The sequence below is a fragment of the Myxine glutinosa genome, chromosome 6 (assembly GCF_964187855.1).
Source record: "Myxine glutinosa chromosome 6, kmMyxGlut1.1, whole genome shotgun sequence".
Lineage (NCBI taxonomy): Eukaryota > Metazoa > Chordata > Myxini > Myxiniformes > Myxinidae > Myxine > Myxine glutinosa.
This window is the reverse complement of record NC_136266.1, coordinates 100,981,710-100,999,097: the sequence shown is the minus strand read 5'-3', so window position 1 is coordinate 100,999,097 and position 17,388 is coordinate 100,981,710. Positions and strand designations below refer to the sequence as shown.

At 49.6% G+C, this 17,388-nt stretch overlaps 1 protein-coding gene across 1 annotated transcript in view; it reads right to left on the bottom strand.

Moving 5' to 3' along the window:
• Positions 1-1,758: 1,758 nt before the first annotated feature.
• Positions 1,759-17,388, bottom strand: part of LOC137430121 (uncharacterized) — a 57,917-nt gene continuing 42,287 nt past the window's right edge. The window contains exons 2-4 of the mRNA XM_068120696.2: positions 2,745-2,813; positions 2,050-2,159; positions 1,759-1,887 (exon numbers count right to left, since the gene is read on the bottom strand). Of these exons, the coding sequence (XP_067976797.2) occupies positions 1,759-1,887; positions 2,050-2,159; positions 2,745-2,813 (308 nt within the window). The remainder of the gene's footprint in view (positions 1,888-2,049; positions 2,160-2,744; positions 2,814-17,388) is intronic.

Sequence of the window (17,388 nt, the reverse complement as noted above, 5' to 3'; positions counted from 1 at the left end):
GGCCTTAGGCGTTATAACTAATCTTCGGACCGTTTCGGACAAATTAAGCCCAGGTTTCTTAATACAGTAGTGTATCGTTTCAGTAGTATCGGTTTCGTAATAATAATATAGTAAATATAACCATAATACTTTAATCCCAATGTCATGAATGGAAAGTTGATGGATTGAAGCGGTGTATGGTTCATGATCAATGATGAGCGGTGTTCGGCACTAATATTAATTACGTGCCTCGGTTTTTTAACGATAATATCATTTTCAAAATAATGATAACGTAACGTTAATATTATAGTAAATCTAATCGTAACACTAATCCCATCGTAGTGACTGCAAACTTACTGGAAGTTAAAATATATAATCTTCTACATATTAAAGTCGCGGCAGTTTTGTGACCGTTACGTCATTATGTCTATGATGTCGTTACGACGGCTGACTCCACCGACCGACATTTGAATTTACAAGTAGGCCTACACCCGCTCACTACGGGAGTGGCAGGAAGGGTCATTCCTCATTGGGGTATATCGATAATATAGTCGAACTATGATCGGTCTCAAGAACATTGGGTGCGTTCATTTACCAAGTTTATTGTGGAGAGATCACTAAGTGGTTTAAGAATTCGAACAAGTACTCCATTCAAAACCGTTAAGGAACGGCTGGCTTGACAAGCGCTAGCTAGCTGGTTGGTAAATGAGCACACCTTCAACGATTGTGGGGTACATAGATTACAGTAGATCTTCGCTCAGTTCTGTAAGTGAAACTTACCTCACGGATGTCGGGTACCTCCAAATTTCTTTGTTTAATGTTATAAACAGCATTAAGCGACTGTTTAAAAAGCTAATCATGTGTGTTTGTGGTTTATAATATTTTACAAGCCTGGCTACGCCGCTGTTAGACTTTCGGTCTTGTTTTCTTTTACAAGTATGTTGATTACTCCAGTTTGTGTGTGTGTGTTTGTACCGCTCACTTATACTTGCCGACAGGTCACAATTTTAAACCGATCTTCATGAAACTTCACCAAATGGTAGAGTTTGTGGTCCGACAAAATCCTATTTATTTTTGAGGTCAAAAGGTCAACATAGGCCAAAGGTCAACCACTTTTCTTCAAATTTCTAAAATCCTCAATTTTCATCTGATTGACTTGAAATTTAAATAGGATTTACATAGTGTGGGGTGAGGTGTTCTATGAACTCAATAGTTATTATTATTATCATTATTATTACTATCTATATAATAATAGCGTAAGGACTCGACTTTGTTATCCCTTTTACGCCGCACCCAGTGACCCGATGCCCACGGCACTAATGGATTTACAATCTACGAACCGCGCTCTTTGTTTATCACGTACAGCCATACTCGAAAAATCGGAATTAGCCGACGTTGGGGCCCAAAAGCATCCGATTAACTGCCGATACGACGCCATCTTATGACTCCATCGTATTGGCGTCTGCTGGGCGAAGGCGAAGCAAGCCGTCCGCTGATTGGACAGGCGAAGGCGAAAGCAAGCCGTCCACTGAGTGGACTATCCAGAGCATGCATTTGTGCCGGTGTCGGCGATCGTTGTTCATATACGCACTCTTCATTCTCATCTTTCTTCCTAACTCTTACTCGGACAAGCAAATCCCATATGCCATCCATAATGGTACACTCTATCCATACACCACATCCTCCCTTCCGTGGATGTTCCACGGGTTTCGGCTAGTTATTATTATTATTATTAATATTATTATTATTGTTGTATTACAACATTTGATTGATCATTCACTACCAATGTTTATTTCCCTTTTCATCTGTCATGTGCACGTTCTGTAGAGTATTTGACACGACTGAGATAACGCGTACATCAATCTCAGCACCAAGGTCCACTTCCCACCATAACTTTTCAGTAGAAACCTTGGGGGGAGGGGGTGGAAACGCGTCCTTCTCTTTAATAAGCGTCCTTCTCACTGTAAGTTTCAATGATTCCATAATAAGACATAAACACAAAAACAAGGAATAAATTTCAAACAGCAAGTGCAGGCAACCTATTACATATAAATATGGAAATAAATATACTCTTGTTTGTTCCAAATAGGTAAGATCATCTCCATCAACCAGGTATTCTGGATTGTTCAATGTAGATGATGTTGGCAAGATGACCTTTGCACCTAAAGCCTCATTCCGCCCTGGAAGACAAAATGTAGGGGAAAAGGCAGTCATCCTGACTCTGAGATTGTGTGGCGGTCACAAATGATGAAGAAGAAATTAATAACACTCAGATTTCTAAAAAAGGTTCTCACGTGGTTAAACGTGAGCACGTTAAATCGTCGCAATAGTACAAAGATGTGATTGACTGCTACGCACCTCAATTAACTTTCATCTTATTTTGATTTTGTGTGGGTTTATATATTGTATGAGAGTGCGTATGAGGGTGCGGGTGTGCACATGAATGTGGGTGTGCGGAATCAAATGTTTGCGAGTACACTATCTACCATATATAACACAAGGTCATAGTGGATAATGGAGGATAACGATCTCATGGAGTCTTTTACAAATAGTAGGTGAGTTATCATTGGGACCCCGAGCAGATTACAAAATCCTGCTCAAACAGCTCTAGTCGAACGTCAGACATGGCCGACTAGTTCGTGAAAGACTTGACCCAATCATTTACTACAAGAAGGTGGAATTAAGTATAGTGCCCTTATAGGAGTAGTTGTTGTAGTAATATTAGTCGTAGTCGTAGTAGTAGTAGTAATATAAAATAAACTCACGTAACACACTTTGTGCTTCGACTTGCAAAGCAAGATGCAGAAGGAGAAGCAGTAGAGAAACGTACAACACTAAAAGGAGAAAATTAATGATATAATTCGCAACAACCATGCTTGATGATGTTTATTTTGCTTTTCACAAAGGCGAAGTTTCTCTACCAGCATCGTTTAAAAAATATAAAACATGTATCCAAAGACGATATCTATAAATATATAGATAATTTTCTATAAACAGGAATTAAATTCCTGTGTGGGGCTAAGTGTGTAAAACTCTGACTCAACATGGGACTACGAACCAAAGACCTCCATCATTTTCACTGTGACAGCCCACTGTGCTATAGAGCCAACCAAAATCTCCTCAGAAAATTTCCACACTTAACATTGCAATGTTTAATGCTTGATGCTCAACAATCATGCTTAATGATGTTTATTTCGCTTTTCACAAAGGCGAAGTTTCTCTACCAGCATCGTTTAAAAAAAATAAAACATGTATCCAAAGACGATATATATATATATATATATATATATATATATATATATATATATATATATATATATATATATATATATATATATATATATATATATATATATATATATATATATATAGATATATATATATATATATATATATATTGTTGCGGATATGGGATTTGGCCTCCATCCATATCCGCTTGTAAATATTCCCCTATTTCCCCAATACTCCCCAACTATCCCCAATCCCCCATTCCCTAGTCGCATTGTCTGTAAACAACACTCTGTAGCCCCGACCTTCCCCTTTTCCCCCCATTAAATGTCGTGCCCAGGTTCACCGCATCTCACGTAGACAACTATAGGACATCTTGCTAGTTATTCTTAGTCTATGTCAGTTAAGGACTCGTTTCCATTAATTCTGACTCTTCGTTGCACCAGAATGTGATTGTATGGCACCAGTAGTAAGTTTAGGACCTCCCAATACCTCCCCACAATCTCATCTCCGCATCCTCCCATCATCTCATGAAACAACAACACCAACAACAACAGCAGCGCGGGGAGTGCGCGTCCTCACTCCGGCTTGGTTAGCCGCCATTGACCATGTGCTCCGACGGGGTTACCACACAGGGGCTGACTGTCAGCTCCTCGTCAAGGGCGGAGCCCGGTAACCCCCCCGCACCCAATAAGAAGCGGCGGACCGATTCCATCTGGGGCGGAGCTAACGAGCCGAGGGCGTGTCACTCCCCGCTGGATATACGCAGCCACTTACCGGAGGTGACGTCAGATGCGCCTGAGCTTGGAGAGAAAAGGACGCCACCTCCAGCGCGACGATACCTCCCCGCATCTCTAGACCTGACCGGGTCGATTCTGCCCCTGAGCCAAGGTGCACCTTGAGCTACCGACTGCCTGTCCTTCCCAGCCATCAATCCCTGTGTGAGTCAGTCTTGTCCCGTTTGTCTGTGGTCTGTCGGGATATAAGATAAGACCGTGTATAAGTGCCCACCTTTCTGTGCTGTACCTCTTGTCCGTGTAATCTAAACATTCTGCAAACCCATATTATAACCTCCTCCGGAGGTCTTGAGAACTGTACCCCTGGTGTCGTGTCATTTAACCCAGCCGTTGTGTCCTTTCCTTCATTGATCTAGCGTAGCGCGATTCGGCCAACGTTCGAGTGTAATCGGGTAACTTGTGCGAACACGGCGGCCATTCCGCTCGGCCCACCATAACATCAAAGTCGTGTCCGCAACAATTGGTGTCGGGAAGTGGGATCGGTCCCGGAGCGCGTTTCACGCGCTCGAAATTATAACGGCGAAATTTAATTGTGTTTTACAAAAAAAAAAAAAAAAAAAACGAATTTTGAAAGTCGCGCTATGGCAGACCAAGACGGCTGGGTTCCGGTAGAGGAGAGTGAGGCAGGGTCGATCCAGGACCAAAATGAGGGACATGAGGAGAGCGAAGCAGTGAGGGTGGCAGGGTCGCAAAATAGCGTCGTCGCGCACGAGGTTACGGGCGCCCAAAATGGCGCCTCGCACATGGCCACGGCGTCCACGCCCGCGACCATAGTAGCGCCGCTGGTAGATTTGAACCTTTTTTTTATACAAATGAAGGCCCTTATGGACAAGAATAGCGAAGAAATGGAAAGCAGAATGATGGGGGTAATGGGGAATCGGATGGATGCTCAGAGTGAGCGATTGGAGGGCCAAATGGGGGTAATGGGAAACCAAATGGGGGTAATGGGGAACCGGATGGTAGCTCAGGGTGAGCGATTGGAGGGCCAAATGGGGGTAATGAGGGACGAAGCGAGGGGTACCGGTGAGGGGTTAGACAACGGGATAAAAGAGGTGAAAAATGGGTTAATGGGGGTAGAAAACAGAATGGCCGCTCAAGAGAATCAAATGGAAGGGATGCAAAAGGGGTTAGAGGGGTTAGAAAACAGGATGGAAGGCAAATTGAGGGACATGAGGGACCAAGCGGAAAGGGAATTTAAACAAATGGGGCAGCAGATAGAGGGGGTCAGAATGGGGGTAGAAACCAAACTGGATGCTCACAGGGAGGAAATGGAGCAGATGAGGGTGGCATCTGGGCAGGAGATGCAAGTGATGGGAGAAGAGATCAGAAGAGGTGTGAGTGAGGAGGTCGGAGGAGTGCGCGAGGAGGTGAGGCACTGTAAGGAGCGCATGGAGAAGGAGGTGAGAAAGGGGACTGTAAAGTTACAAGGGGGCATAGAGGACCTGACGCAGGAGGTGGAACAGCTGACGGTGGGACAGACTGAGTTAGTGGAGCAGGTACAAAGGAACACTGCGGTACTAGGAGGGTTAAAAGCGACACAGAAAGAACTAAAAGACGACTTGATAGCGACGAAGAGGGAATGTCAGATGGTACGTGAGGGACTGACAACGAGGTTGGACGAGGTGACAGAGGTAATGGAGACGAAGGACCGGCAGGTGAGGACGCACATGGAAACGGTCAAGGTAGCCTTGGAGGACGAGCTTGAGGAGACGTACCGGGAAATAAAAGAGGTGAAGCAGAAATTAGAAGAAGTGGAAGAAGGGGTGAGCGAAATTAAGAAGCGACGGAGAGGGGATAAGAAAGAGATAAAAGAGGAGATAAAAGAATTGGTCCAAAGTCTGTGTTTGGATCGTGATGATGTGCTCATTAACCGGATGAGGGATTCGCAGGTGATGGAGGAGAAGCGAAGAGGAAGAGGACCGGTGTAAGTGGTGACCAATATGGTCGTGCGTATGATGCGCCAGGTGATTTAAGAAGCTTGGGGGTCGAGATGGACCCGGGTGTTCGTGAGAGGCCGTTGGTGAAGTGTGCGACAGGTCTGGTGTGGGAAAAAGGAGGTGTGCGAGAAAGTCCGACTCTGGGGTGTGTGAGGAAAAAGTGCGTGCCAAGGAGTGAGGGTGCTGGCGAGAGTGAGTCGGTCGTAGCATGTGTGCGAGGGAGCACATGGAAGCGCGGTGTGGTAAGTGTTACAGAGGGTGTGACGGGAGAGTGTGCGCAAGAGTGTGCGCGAGAAAGGTGTGTAACGGACAGGTGCCTGAGGAAAGAGTGCGCTGTCGGGAGTAAGGGTGAGTGCGCTGTCAAGAATGGAGGTGAGAGTAGTGAGAGTGACAAGGAGCGTGAGTTGGTTGTGACAGGTGAGCGAGGATGTACACCTGGAATGGAAGGATGCACACCTGGAATGGTAGAGCGTGAGTGGGAATGCACGCTGGAATTGGTAGTGAGGCACGTGGTGGGGTGTGTGAGTAAGAGCACACCTGTGATGGTCACAGAGGAGGTGACCGAGGAAGGGGCGCGAAGAGGTGTGTTGGTGAGGTGTGCGAGCGACGAATGTGTGCCAAGGTGTTCGGTGGTTAGGTGTGTGACCAGGTCGGTGAGCGGAATGAGGGTACCTGGGTGTGTAAGGAAAGGTATGAGCAAGCAAGGGGTAGCGTATGCATGTAAGCATCCAGGTGAAGCATCGACGGTAACAGGGATAGAGGTTAGGTCGACTTTTAGCCGAATCGGGCCCTCGGTGCGTGCTGGGCCTCGCTTTGAACGGCCGCGTCCGTGCTCCACTAGGCGGAGCGGGCAGCCCGATAGGAAGGGTCGTCATGGCGACCACTTTTTGTTGAGACGTGCCGGCAGGTCGAGATCGGGACATTGGATGGCTCCACGCCAAGGTGGTGCGTGGGGTCTCGGGCCGGGTAAGCCCCCGTCCCTGCCCCGAATGCGGGACGCATCCAGCCGCTGGCACAGAACAACCCGCATTCATGGCTTGGCTGTACGCAGCCGAGCTTTAGAAGTAAATTGGCGCACCGAGAGGCATTAGTAAGTAGACTGTAATGACGAGGATAGTGTTTTGGCCCCGAAATTAGAAAAACAAAATTTGATGATTGGCAAAGGATTGGCAGTAATGATTGGCAGATGATGGGTAGTGATTGGCAAATTTTTGATTTGTTGAAATTTGATGTGCAAAATTGGTAGTGAGCGATGGGCCCGGTGTGTAAGGGTGGCATCCCTGCCACCCTTCCCATGTGGGGGCAAATGCGCTATAGCTTATGGGGTGTATGGCAGTGAAAACTAGCCCGGTTGGGTTAGGATATTGATAGGGCCCTAGAAGATGACATTAGGTAACGTTAAGGTTAGTTAGTGACTGATACCTGTAGTGGGGACGCAGGTAGATTAGAGTGGATGATAATGACGAGGGAGCGCAATAGTTTAAAGGGGCGACTGGGAAGCGCAAGTTTCAGAGGGGAGTAGTTAGATGAGATGATGCTGTGTCAGAGCTGGACAGGTGTGTGGAGCAGTGTATGAGTAGTGAGTGTTGTGGATCAGCGCGAATGCGCTTGGGGAGAGAAGGATGCAGGTAGCACCAAGAGTGAGAGCACAGGTGTGCAAGTAAAGGTGGTGTGGAGAGAGTTGGAGTAAGTGGTACGGAGTGGTGTGCATGGTGCGAAGGTGTGGATGGGGAAAGAGTGGACCCCTTTTCACGAGTACCCGGGGCGGGTAGTGTAAGTGTTAGGTAGAGGGAATAGGTAAATTGTGGTTGGATATTGGCATTTGTGGTGCGGTTGCAGAATGGTATTGTGGATGGGTGCATTAGTGTTGTGGAAATGGCTGGGCGTGTAGCCTGTTAGTGTGTGTAGTTGGTTGGGCACTCCACCACTGTGAGGATGTCGGCCAGGTGAGGCCGCAGGTGGGCTCTGGGAGCCGTTAGTGTCAGTGGGGCCTGAGAATCCGGAGGACGGACCCGGGTAGCCCAGTGCCAGAGAGGGCACCGAGTGGGGAGAGCGCAAGAGGGCCTTCCCCAGGTAGTTAGGTTAGGGTAAGGAGCAGGTAAGCTCGGAGGCAACTGCAGTGGTGGAGGTGTGCAGGTGGGTAGACCTGCTGGGAGAGCTACACGTCGCAGCCCAGAAATTGTGCGAGGGCACCGGGAGATGAATCGGGGGAGTGAGACCCCAAATTGAAAAGCACCACAGTTTGGTCAATGGGAATTGGTTTTTAGAACCCATAGTGTAAGAGGGCCAATGGTTTGGCAGGAGAAAGACCCCGGGTAATGTAAAGTTGTTAAAGTCATTTAGGAAATAGTTAGGATTGATGAACCTGTCGCACCATACGCAGCCACTTGCCTGTGGTGATAATGATGACTCCACACCTGTGTTTTCTTTGTTCTGTGTGCAGGAAATGAGAATTGCTGTGAGGATTTGTGAGACACATCACGACGTGGATAAGACATTGGGGTGATTCCATCTCTCCCTCCTTAGGAGGGACTGATGATGAATTGGTGATGGCAAATTTTGATGAGAGTTGGAAATAGCAAATTTGATTGGTTAGGAGGGAGAGAAGACGAATTTGGTTTATGGGAGGAACGGGGAAGACAGTAGGGACGTTTGTTGATTTGTAAAGTAGATGTTTATGGGTAGTGTTGTGTTGTGTGGATACAGTAAGGGGTAAGGGAGGGGCAATGTAGGTTACCTGGTGGGGGGGGGGGGGGGCGTACGGTAGGAACGTACCTGTCTCACCTGGTTCCCATGTGCCCCTAGTGTGCATTACCTAATGTTGCGTGCACTTTTGCGCCCTTACCACCTTACTCACTTGTCTCTTCTTTTGTCTCCCACCTCCGAGGATCTGGCTTTGGGGCAGAGAGAGAGGAGAGAGAGGTGCTGGCTCCGCAGTTGTGGGCCTGTACTTTCGCTGCTTGCTGCCTGGATCGATACACCATATGGACCGCAATGTTTGTGGCCGCCCACCATGGACCGCAGTTCTCTTGCGGCCAAGCACCACCCGTGGATGGACCTATGGGTCAACGTGGCACCTATGCCATACAGGTGAACCACTAATAGTTGGCCCCCCTGACGGCCACCATTCAGAAATGGACGCGGTTGGCGCCTTTCTTTATTTTCTAAGGAAGCCAGAAGGCCAAGTGCTCCATGAAGGCAAGACCAGCGGCAGAACATCGGCCGGCTGCGACACCACCGGTGACGTTGAACATTTTATTGGTGCACCGGATGGTGCTGACTGTGTTATGGGGTGGTGCTTTTGGTGCTTGGAAGGGGTGCTCTGCACATTATTAAAGGCCGTAAGGCCACAGAGCACTCGTGGGTTGGTGTATCGATGCTGGCATGCGTGCTCTCTCTATGCATAACATCTGCATGTGTTCCTCCAAAAACAGGTCCTGGATCGTAGTGTAAATATCAGTGTAGTCTTGTGTAAATAATGCTCCCTACCGGCTGTATGTTTAGTTTGAGAATTCTTTCCGCGATTCGGTTATCCTGTGGGTGTGTTTCGGTGAGGAGAAGGGTGCAACATCGCAGGGGGACATATTTACTCATTTGTGAACATCTGTAAAACTGTCGCACTCAGGGTAGAGTTAATAGTAGAGGGAACTACATCTGAGTGCCACACTAAAGTAGGTAAAAATTTATCGGGTCGGGACGCCCCGAGGTAGAGAAGGGTGCAATGTTGCGGATATGAGATTTGGCCTCCATCCATATCCGCTTGTAAATATTCCCCTATTTCCCCAATACTCCCCAACTATCCCCAATCCCCCATTCCCTAGTCCCATTGTCTGTAAACAACACTCTGTAGCCCCGACCTTCCCCTTTTTCCCCCATTAAATGTCGTGCCCAGGTTCACCGCATCTCACGTAGACAACTATAGGACATCTTGCTAGTTATTCTTAGTCTATGTCAGTTAAGGACTCGTTTCCATTAATTCTGACTCTTCGTTGCACCAGAATGTGATTGTATGGCACCAGTAGTAAGTTTAGGACCTCCCAATACCTCCCCACAATCTCATCTCCGCATCCTCCCATCATCTCATGAAACAACAACACCAACAACAACAACAGCAGCGCGGGGAGTGCGCGTCCTCACTCCGGCTTGGTTAGCCGCCATTGACCATGTGCTCCGACGGGGTTACCACACAGGGGCTGACTGTCAGCTCCTCGTCAAGGGCGGAGCCCGGTAACCCCCCCCCCCCCGCACCCAATAAGAAGCGGCGGACCGATTCCATCTGGGGCGGAGCTAACGAGCCGAGGGCGTGTCACTCCCCGCTGGATATACGCAGCCACTTACCGGAGGTGACGTCAGATGCGCCTGAGCTTGGAGAGAAAAGGACGCCACCTCCAGCGCGACGATACCTCCCCGCATCTCTAGACCGGACCGGGTCGATTCTGCCCCTGAGCCAAGGTGCACCTTGAGCTACCGACTGCCTGTCCTTCCCAGCCATCAATCCCTGTGTGAGTCAGTCTTGTCCCGTTTGTCTGTGGTCTGTCGGGAATAAGATAAGACCGTGTATAAGTGCCCACCTTTCTGTGCTGTACCTCTTGTCCGTGTAATCTAAACATTCTGCAAACCCATATTATAACCTCCTCCGGAGGTCTTGAGAACTGTACCCCTGGTGTCGTGTCATTTAACCCAGCCGTTGTGTCCTTTCCTTCATTGATCTAGCGTAGCGCGATTCGGCCAACGTTCGAGTGTAATCGGGTAACTTGTGCGAACACGGCGGCCATTCCGCTCGGCTCACCATAACATCAAAGTCGTGTCCGCAACAATATATTGTTGCGGATATGGGATTTGGCCTCCATATCCGCTTGTAAATATTCCCCTATTTCCCCAATACTCCCCAACTATCCCCAATCCCCCATTCCCTAGTCCCATTGTCTGTAAACAACACTCTGTAGAACCGACCTTCCCCTTCTTCCCCCATTAAATGTCGTGCCCAGGTCCACCGCATCTCACGTAGACAACTTTCGGACATCTTGCTAGTTATTCTTAGTCTATGTCAGTTAAGGACTCGTTTCCATTAATTCTGACTCTTCGTTGCACCAGAATGTGATTGTATGGCACCAGTAGTGAGTTTAGGACCTCCCCATACCTCCTCCCATCTTCCCCATGAAACAATAACAACAACAACAACTACAACCACAGCGGGGGCGGCGCGGCCGCGGTGCGGGGAGTGTGCGTCCTCACACCGGCTTGGTTAGCCGCCATTGCCATGTGCGCCCACGGGGTTACCACGAAGGGGCTGGCTGTCAGCTCCTCGTCAAGGGCGGAGCCTGGTAACCCCCGCACCCAATAAGAAGCAACGGGCCGATTCCATCTGGGGCGGAGCTAACGAGCCGAGGGCGTGTCACTCCCCGCCGGATATACGCAGCCACTTACCGGACGTGACGTCAGATGCGCCCCCAGCTTGGAGAAAGAACGTCACCTTCCAACGCTGATGCTGAGAGAGACCTCCCGCATCTCTGGACCGGACCGTGTGGATCCTGCCCCTGAGCCAAGGTGCACCTTGAGCTATCAACTACCTGCCCCTCCTTGCCATCAATCCTTGTGTGAGTCAGTTTTGTCCTGTTTATCTGTGGTCTGTCGGGGCTAATATAAGACCGTGTTTAAGTGCCCACCTTACTATGCTGTACCTCTGGTCGGTGTAATCTAACGTTCCGATATATTATAACCTCCTCCGGAGGTCTTGAGAACTGTACCCTTGGTGTCGTGTCATTTTAACCCAGCCGTTGTGTCCTTTTCCTCAATTGATTTAGCGTAGCGTGACTCGGCCAACGTTCGAGTATAATCGGGTAAACTGTGCAGACGCGGCCATACCAAACCGCTCGGTAAACTAACATCCACAACCGCGTCTGTAACATTTGGTGTCGAGGAGTTGGATTCGGACCTGGGACTAAATTCAGTTAGGCCCAAATTTTGGAACACCAATTGTACCATTAGGGTAACATTTTGGTGTCGGGAAGTGGAATTCGATCCGGAGCGCGTTTCCCGCGCTCGAAATTATAACAACGAAATTTAATTGTGTTTTACGAAAAAAATAAAAACCCGAATTTTGAAAGTCGCGCTATGGCAGACCAAGACGGCTGGGTTCCGGTAGAGAGTGAGGTAGGGTCGATCCAGGACCAAATTGAGGGACAAGAGGAGAGCGAAGCAGTGAGGGTAGCAGATTCGCAAAATAGCGCCGTCACGCACGAAGTAGCGGGCGCGCAAAATGGCGCCTCGCAGATGGCCACGGCGTCCACGCCCGCGACCGTGGTAGTGCCACCGGTGGATTTGAACCTTTTTTTATGCAAATGACGGCCCTTATGGAAAAGAATAGTGAGCAATTGGGAGACCAAATTAGAGGTTTGAAAAGCAGTATGGGACAAATGGGGAACCGGATGGATGCTCAGGGTGAGCGATTGGAGGGCCAAATGGGGGTAATGAGGGACGAAGCGAGGGGTACCGGTGAGGGATTAAAACATGGGTTAATGGGAGTAGAAAACAGAATGGCCGCTCAAGAGAATCAAATGGAAGGGATGCAAAAGGGGTTAGAGGGGTTAGAAAACAGGATGGAAGGCAAATTGAGGGACATGAGGGACCAAGCGGAAAGGGAAGTTAAACAAATGGGGCAGCAGATAGAGGGGGTCAGAATGGGGGTAGAAACCAAACTGGATGCTCACAGGGAGGAAATGGAGCAGATGAGGGTGGCATCTGGGCAGGAGATGCAAGTGATGGGAGAGGAGATCAGAAGAGGTGTGAGTGAGGAGGTCGGAGGAGTGCGCGAGGAGGTGAGGCACTGTAAGGAGCACATGGAGAAGGAGGTGAGAAAGGGGACTGTAAAATTGCAAGGGGGCATAGAGGACCTGACGCAGGAGGTGGAACAGCTGACGGAGGGACAAAAAGGACTAACGGAGCAGGTTCAAAGGAACACTGCGGTATTAGGAGGGTTAAAGGCGACACAGAAAGAACTAAAAGATGACTTGATAGCGACGAAGAGGGAATGTCAGATGGTACGTGAGGGACTGACAACGAGGTTGGACGAGGTGGTAGAGGTAATGGAGACGAAGGACCGGCAGGTGAGGACGCACATGGAAACGGTCAAGGTAGCCTTGGAGGACGAGCTTGAGGAGACGTACCAGGAAATAAAAGACGTGAAGCAGAAATTAGAAGAAGTGGAAGAAGGGGTGAGCGAAATTAAGAAGCGACGGAGAGGGGATAAGAAAGAGATAAAAGAGGAGATAAAAGAATTGGTCCAAAGTCTGTGTTCGGATCGTGATGATGTGCTCATTAACCGGATGAGGGATTCGCAGGTGATGGAGGAGAAGCGAAGAGAAAGAGGACCCGGTGATTGTGGTGACCAATATGGTCGTGCGTATGATGCGCCAGGGGATTTAAGAAGCTTGGGGGTCGAGATGGACCCGGGTGTTCGTGAGAGGCCGTTGGTGAAGTGTGCGACAGGTCTGGTGTGCGAAAAAGGAGGTGTGCGAGAAAGTCCGACTCTGGGGTGTGTGAGAAAAAAGTGCGTGCCAAGGAGTGAGGGTGCTGGCGAGAGTGAGTCGGTCGTAGCGCGTGTGCGAGGGAGCACATGGAAGCGCGGTGTGGTGAGTGTTAAAGAGGGTATGACAGGAGAGTGTGCGCGAGAAAGGTGTGTGACGGACAGGTGCATGGGGAAAGAGTGCGCTGTCAAAGGCAAGGAAGAATGCACACCTGTGGTGAGTGTTACAGAGGGTGTGATGGGAGAGTGTGCGCAAGAGTGTGCGCGAGAAAGGTGTGTAACGGACAGGTGCCTGAGGAAAGAGTGCGCTGTCAAGAGTAAGGGTGAGTGCGCTGTGAAGAGTGGAGGTGAGAGTAGTAAGAGTGACACGGAGTGTGTGTTGGTTGTGACAGGTGAGAAAGGAAGCACACCTGGAATGGTAGAGCGTGAGTGGGAATGCACGCTGGAATTGGTAGTGAGGCACGTGGTTGGGTGTGCGAATGAGAGCACACCTGTGATTGTCACAGAGGAGGTGACCGAGGAGGGGGCGCGAAGAGGTGTGTTGGTGAGGTGTGCGACCAACGAATGTGTGCCAAAGTGTTCGGTGGTCAGGTGTGTGACCAAGGCTGTGAGTGGAATGAGGGTACCTGGGTGTGTAAGGAAAGGTACGAGGAGCATGGAGACGGCTGGATGTGTGAGCAAGGAACAGGCTGCGGGGTGTAAGAATCCAGGTGAAGCATCGACGGTAACCAGGTTAGAGGTTAGGTCGACTTTTAGCCGAAGCGGGCCCTCGGTGCGTGCCGGGCCTCGCTTTGAACGGCCGCGTCCGTGCTCCACTAGGCGGAGCGGGCAGCTGGATAGGAAGGGTCGTCATGGCGACCACGTTTTGTTGAGACGTGCCGGCAGGTCGAGATCGGGACATTGGATGGCTCCACGCCGAGATGGTGCGTGGGATCTCGGCCCGGGTAAACCTCCTTCCCTGCACCGAATGCAGGACGTGTCCAGCCGCTGGCACCAAACAACCCGCATTCATGGCTTGGCTTTACAAAGCCGAGCTTTAGAAGTGAATTGGCGCACCGAGAGGCATTAGTGAGTAGACTGTGTGATGAGGTTAGTGTTTTGGCCCCAAAATTAGAGAAAAACAAAATTTGATGATTGGCAAAGGAGTGGCAGTAATGATTGGCAGATGATGGGCAGTGATTGGCAAATTTTTGATTTGTTGAAATTTGATGTGCAAAATTGGTAGTGAGCGATGGGCCCGGTGGGTGAGGGTGGCATCCCTGCCACCCTTCCCATGGTGGGGCAAAGGAGCAATAGCTTATGGGGTGTATGGCAGTGAAAACTAGCCCGGGTGGGTTAGGATATTGGTAGGCATCTAGCGAAGATGACATTAGGTGACGTTAAGTTTAGTTAGTGACTGATACCTGTAGTGGGGACGCAGGTCGATTAGTATGGATGATAATGACGAGGGAGCGCAATAGTTTAAAGGGACGACTGGGAAGCGCAAGTTTCAGAAGGGAGTAGTTAGCTGAGATGATGCCGTGTGTGTGAGAATTGAACAGGTGTGATTGCACAGGTGTGCAACTGGACAGGTGTGTGGAACAGTGTGTGAGTAATGAGTGTTGTGGATCAGCGCGAATGCGCTTGGGGAGAGAAGGGTGCAGGTGGCACCAGGTGTGAGAGCACAGGTGTGCAGGTACAGGTGTGTGGAGAGAGTTGGAGTAAGTGGTACGGAGTGGTGTGCATGGTGCGAAGGTGTGGATGGGGGAAGAGTGGACCCCTTTCACGAGTACCCGGGGCGGGTAGTGTAAGTGTTAGGTAGAGGGAATAGGTAAATTGTGGTTGGATATTGGCATTTGTGGTGCGGTTGCAGAATGGTGTTGTGGATGGGTGCATTAGTGTTGTGGAAATTGCTGGGCGTGTAGCCTGTTAGTGTGTGTAGTTGGTTGGGCACTCCACCACTGTGAGGATGTCGGCCAGGTGAGGCCGCAGGTGGGCTCTGGGAGCCGGTAGTTGTGAGTGGGTGCCTGAGGATCCCGGGTGTGGATCGGGCAGCCCAGTGCCAGAGAGGGCACCGAGTGGGGAGAGCGCCAGAGGGCCTTCCCCAGGTAGTTAGGTTAGGGTAAGGAGCAGGTAAGCTCGGAGGCAACTGCAGTGGTGGGGGTGTGCAGGTGGGTAGACCCGCTGGGAGAGGTACACGTCGCGGCCCAGAAATTGTGCGAGGGCACCGGGAGATGAATCGGGGGAGTGAGACCCCAAATTGAAAAGCACCACAGTTGGGTCAATGGGAATTGGTTTTTAGAACCCATCGTGTAAGAGGGCCAATGGTTTGGCAGGAGAAAGACCCCGGGTAGTGTAAAGTTGTTAAAGTCATTTAGGAAATAGTTAGGATTGATGAACCTGTCGCACCATACGCAGCCACTTACCTGTGGTGATGATGATGACTCCACACCTGTGTTTTCTTTGTTTTGTGTTGCAGGAAGTAAGGATTGCTGTGTGGATTTGTGAGACGCATCACGACGTGGATGAGACATTGGGGTGATTCCATCTCTCCCTCCCTAGGAGGGACTGATGATGAATTGGTGATAGCAAATTATGAGGTTGAGTTGGAGATGGCAAATTTTGATGAGAGTTGAAAATGGCAAATTTGATTGGTTAGGAGGGAGAGAAGACGAATTTGGTTTATGGGAGGAACGGGGAAGACAGTAGGGACGTTTGTTGATTGGTAAAGTAGATGTTTATGGGTAGTGTTGTGTTTTGTGAATGCAGTAAGGGGTAAGGGAGGGGCCATGTAGGTTACCTGGTGGGGGGGGGGGCGTACGGTAGGAACGTACCTGTCTCACCTGGTTCCCATGTGCCCCCAGTGTGCATCATCTTGTATTGCGTGCACTTTTGCGCCCTTACCACCTTACTCACTTGTCTTCTTCTTTTGTCTCCCACCTCCGAGGATCTGGCTTTGGGGCAGAGAGAGAGGAGAGAGAGGTGCTGGCTCCGCAGTTGTGGGCCTGCACTTTCGCTGCTTGCTGCCTGGATCGATACACCATATGGACCGCAATTTTGGTGGCCACCCACAATGGACCGCAGTTCTTTTGCGGCCAAGCACCACCCATTGATGGACCTCTGGGTCAACGTGGCACCTATGCCAAACAGGTGAACCACTAATAGTTGGCCCCCTTGACGGCCACAATAAAGAAATGGACGCGGTTTGCGCCTTTCTTTATTTCTAGGGAAGCAAGAAGGCCAAGTGCACCACACGAAGAGCAAGAGACACCTGCAGGGTTAGGGGTTGTTGTTTTTATTTTAATGAACAATGGTGACTGCACCGATTGGTGCTTGGGGTGGTGCTTTTGGTGCTTGGAAGGGGTGCTCTGCACATTATTAAAGGCCGTAAGGCCACAGAGCACTCGTGGGTTGGTGTATCGATGCTGGCATGCGTGCTCTCTCTACGCATAACATCTGCATGTGTTCCTCCAAAAACAGGTCCTGGATCGTAGTGTAAATATCAGCGTAGTCTTATGTAAATAATGCTCCCTACCGGCTGTATGTTTAGTTTGCGAATTCTTTCCGCGATTCGGTTATCCTGTGGGTGTGTTTCTGTGAGGAGAAGGGTGCAACGTCGCAGGGGGACATATTTACTCATTTGTGAATATCTGTAAAACTGTCGCACTCAGGGTAGAGTTAATAGTAGAGGGAACTACATCTGAGTGCCACACTAAAATAGGTAAAAATTTATCGGGTCGGGACGCCCCGAGGGTAGAGAAGGGTGCAATGTTGCGGATATGGGATTTGGCCTCCATATCCGCTTGTAAATATTCCCCTATTTCCCCAATAATCCCCAACTATCCCCAATCCCCCATTCCCTAGTCCCATTGTCTGTAAACAACACTCTGTAGAACCGACCTTCCCCTTCTTCCCCCATTAAATGTCGTGCCCAGGTCCACCG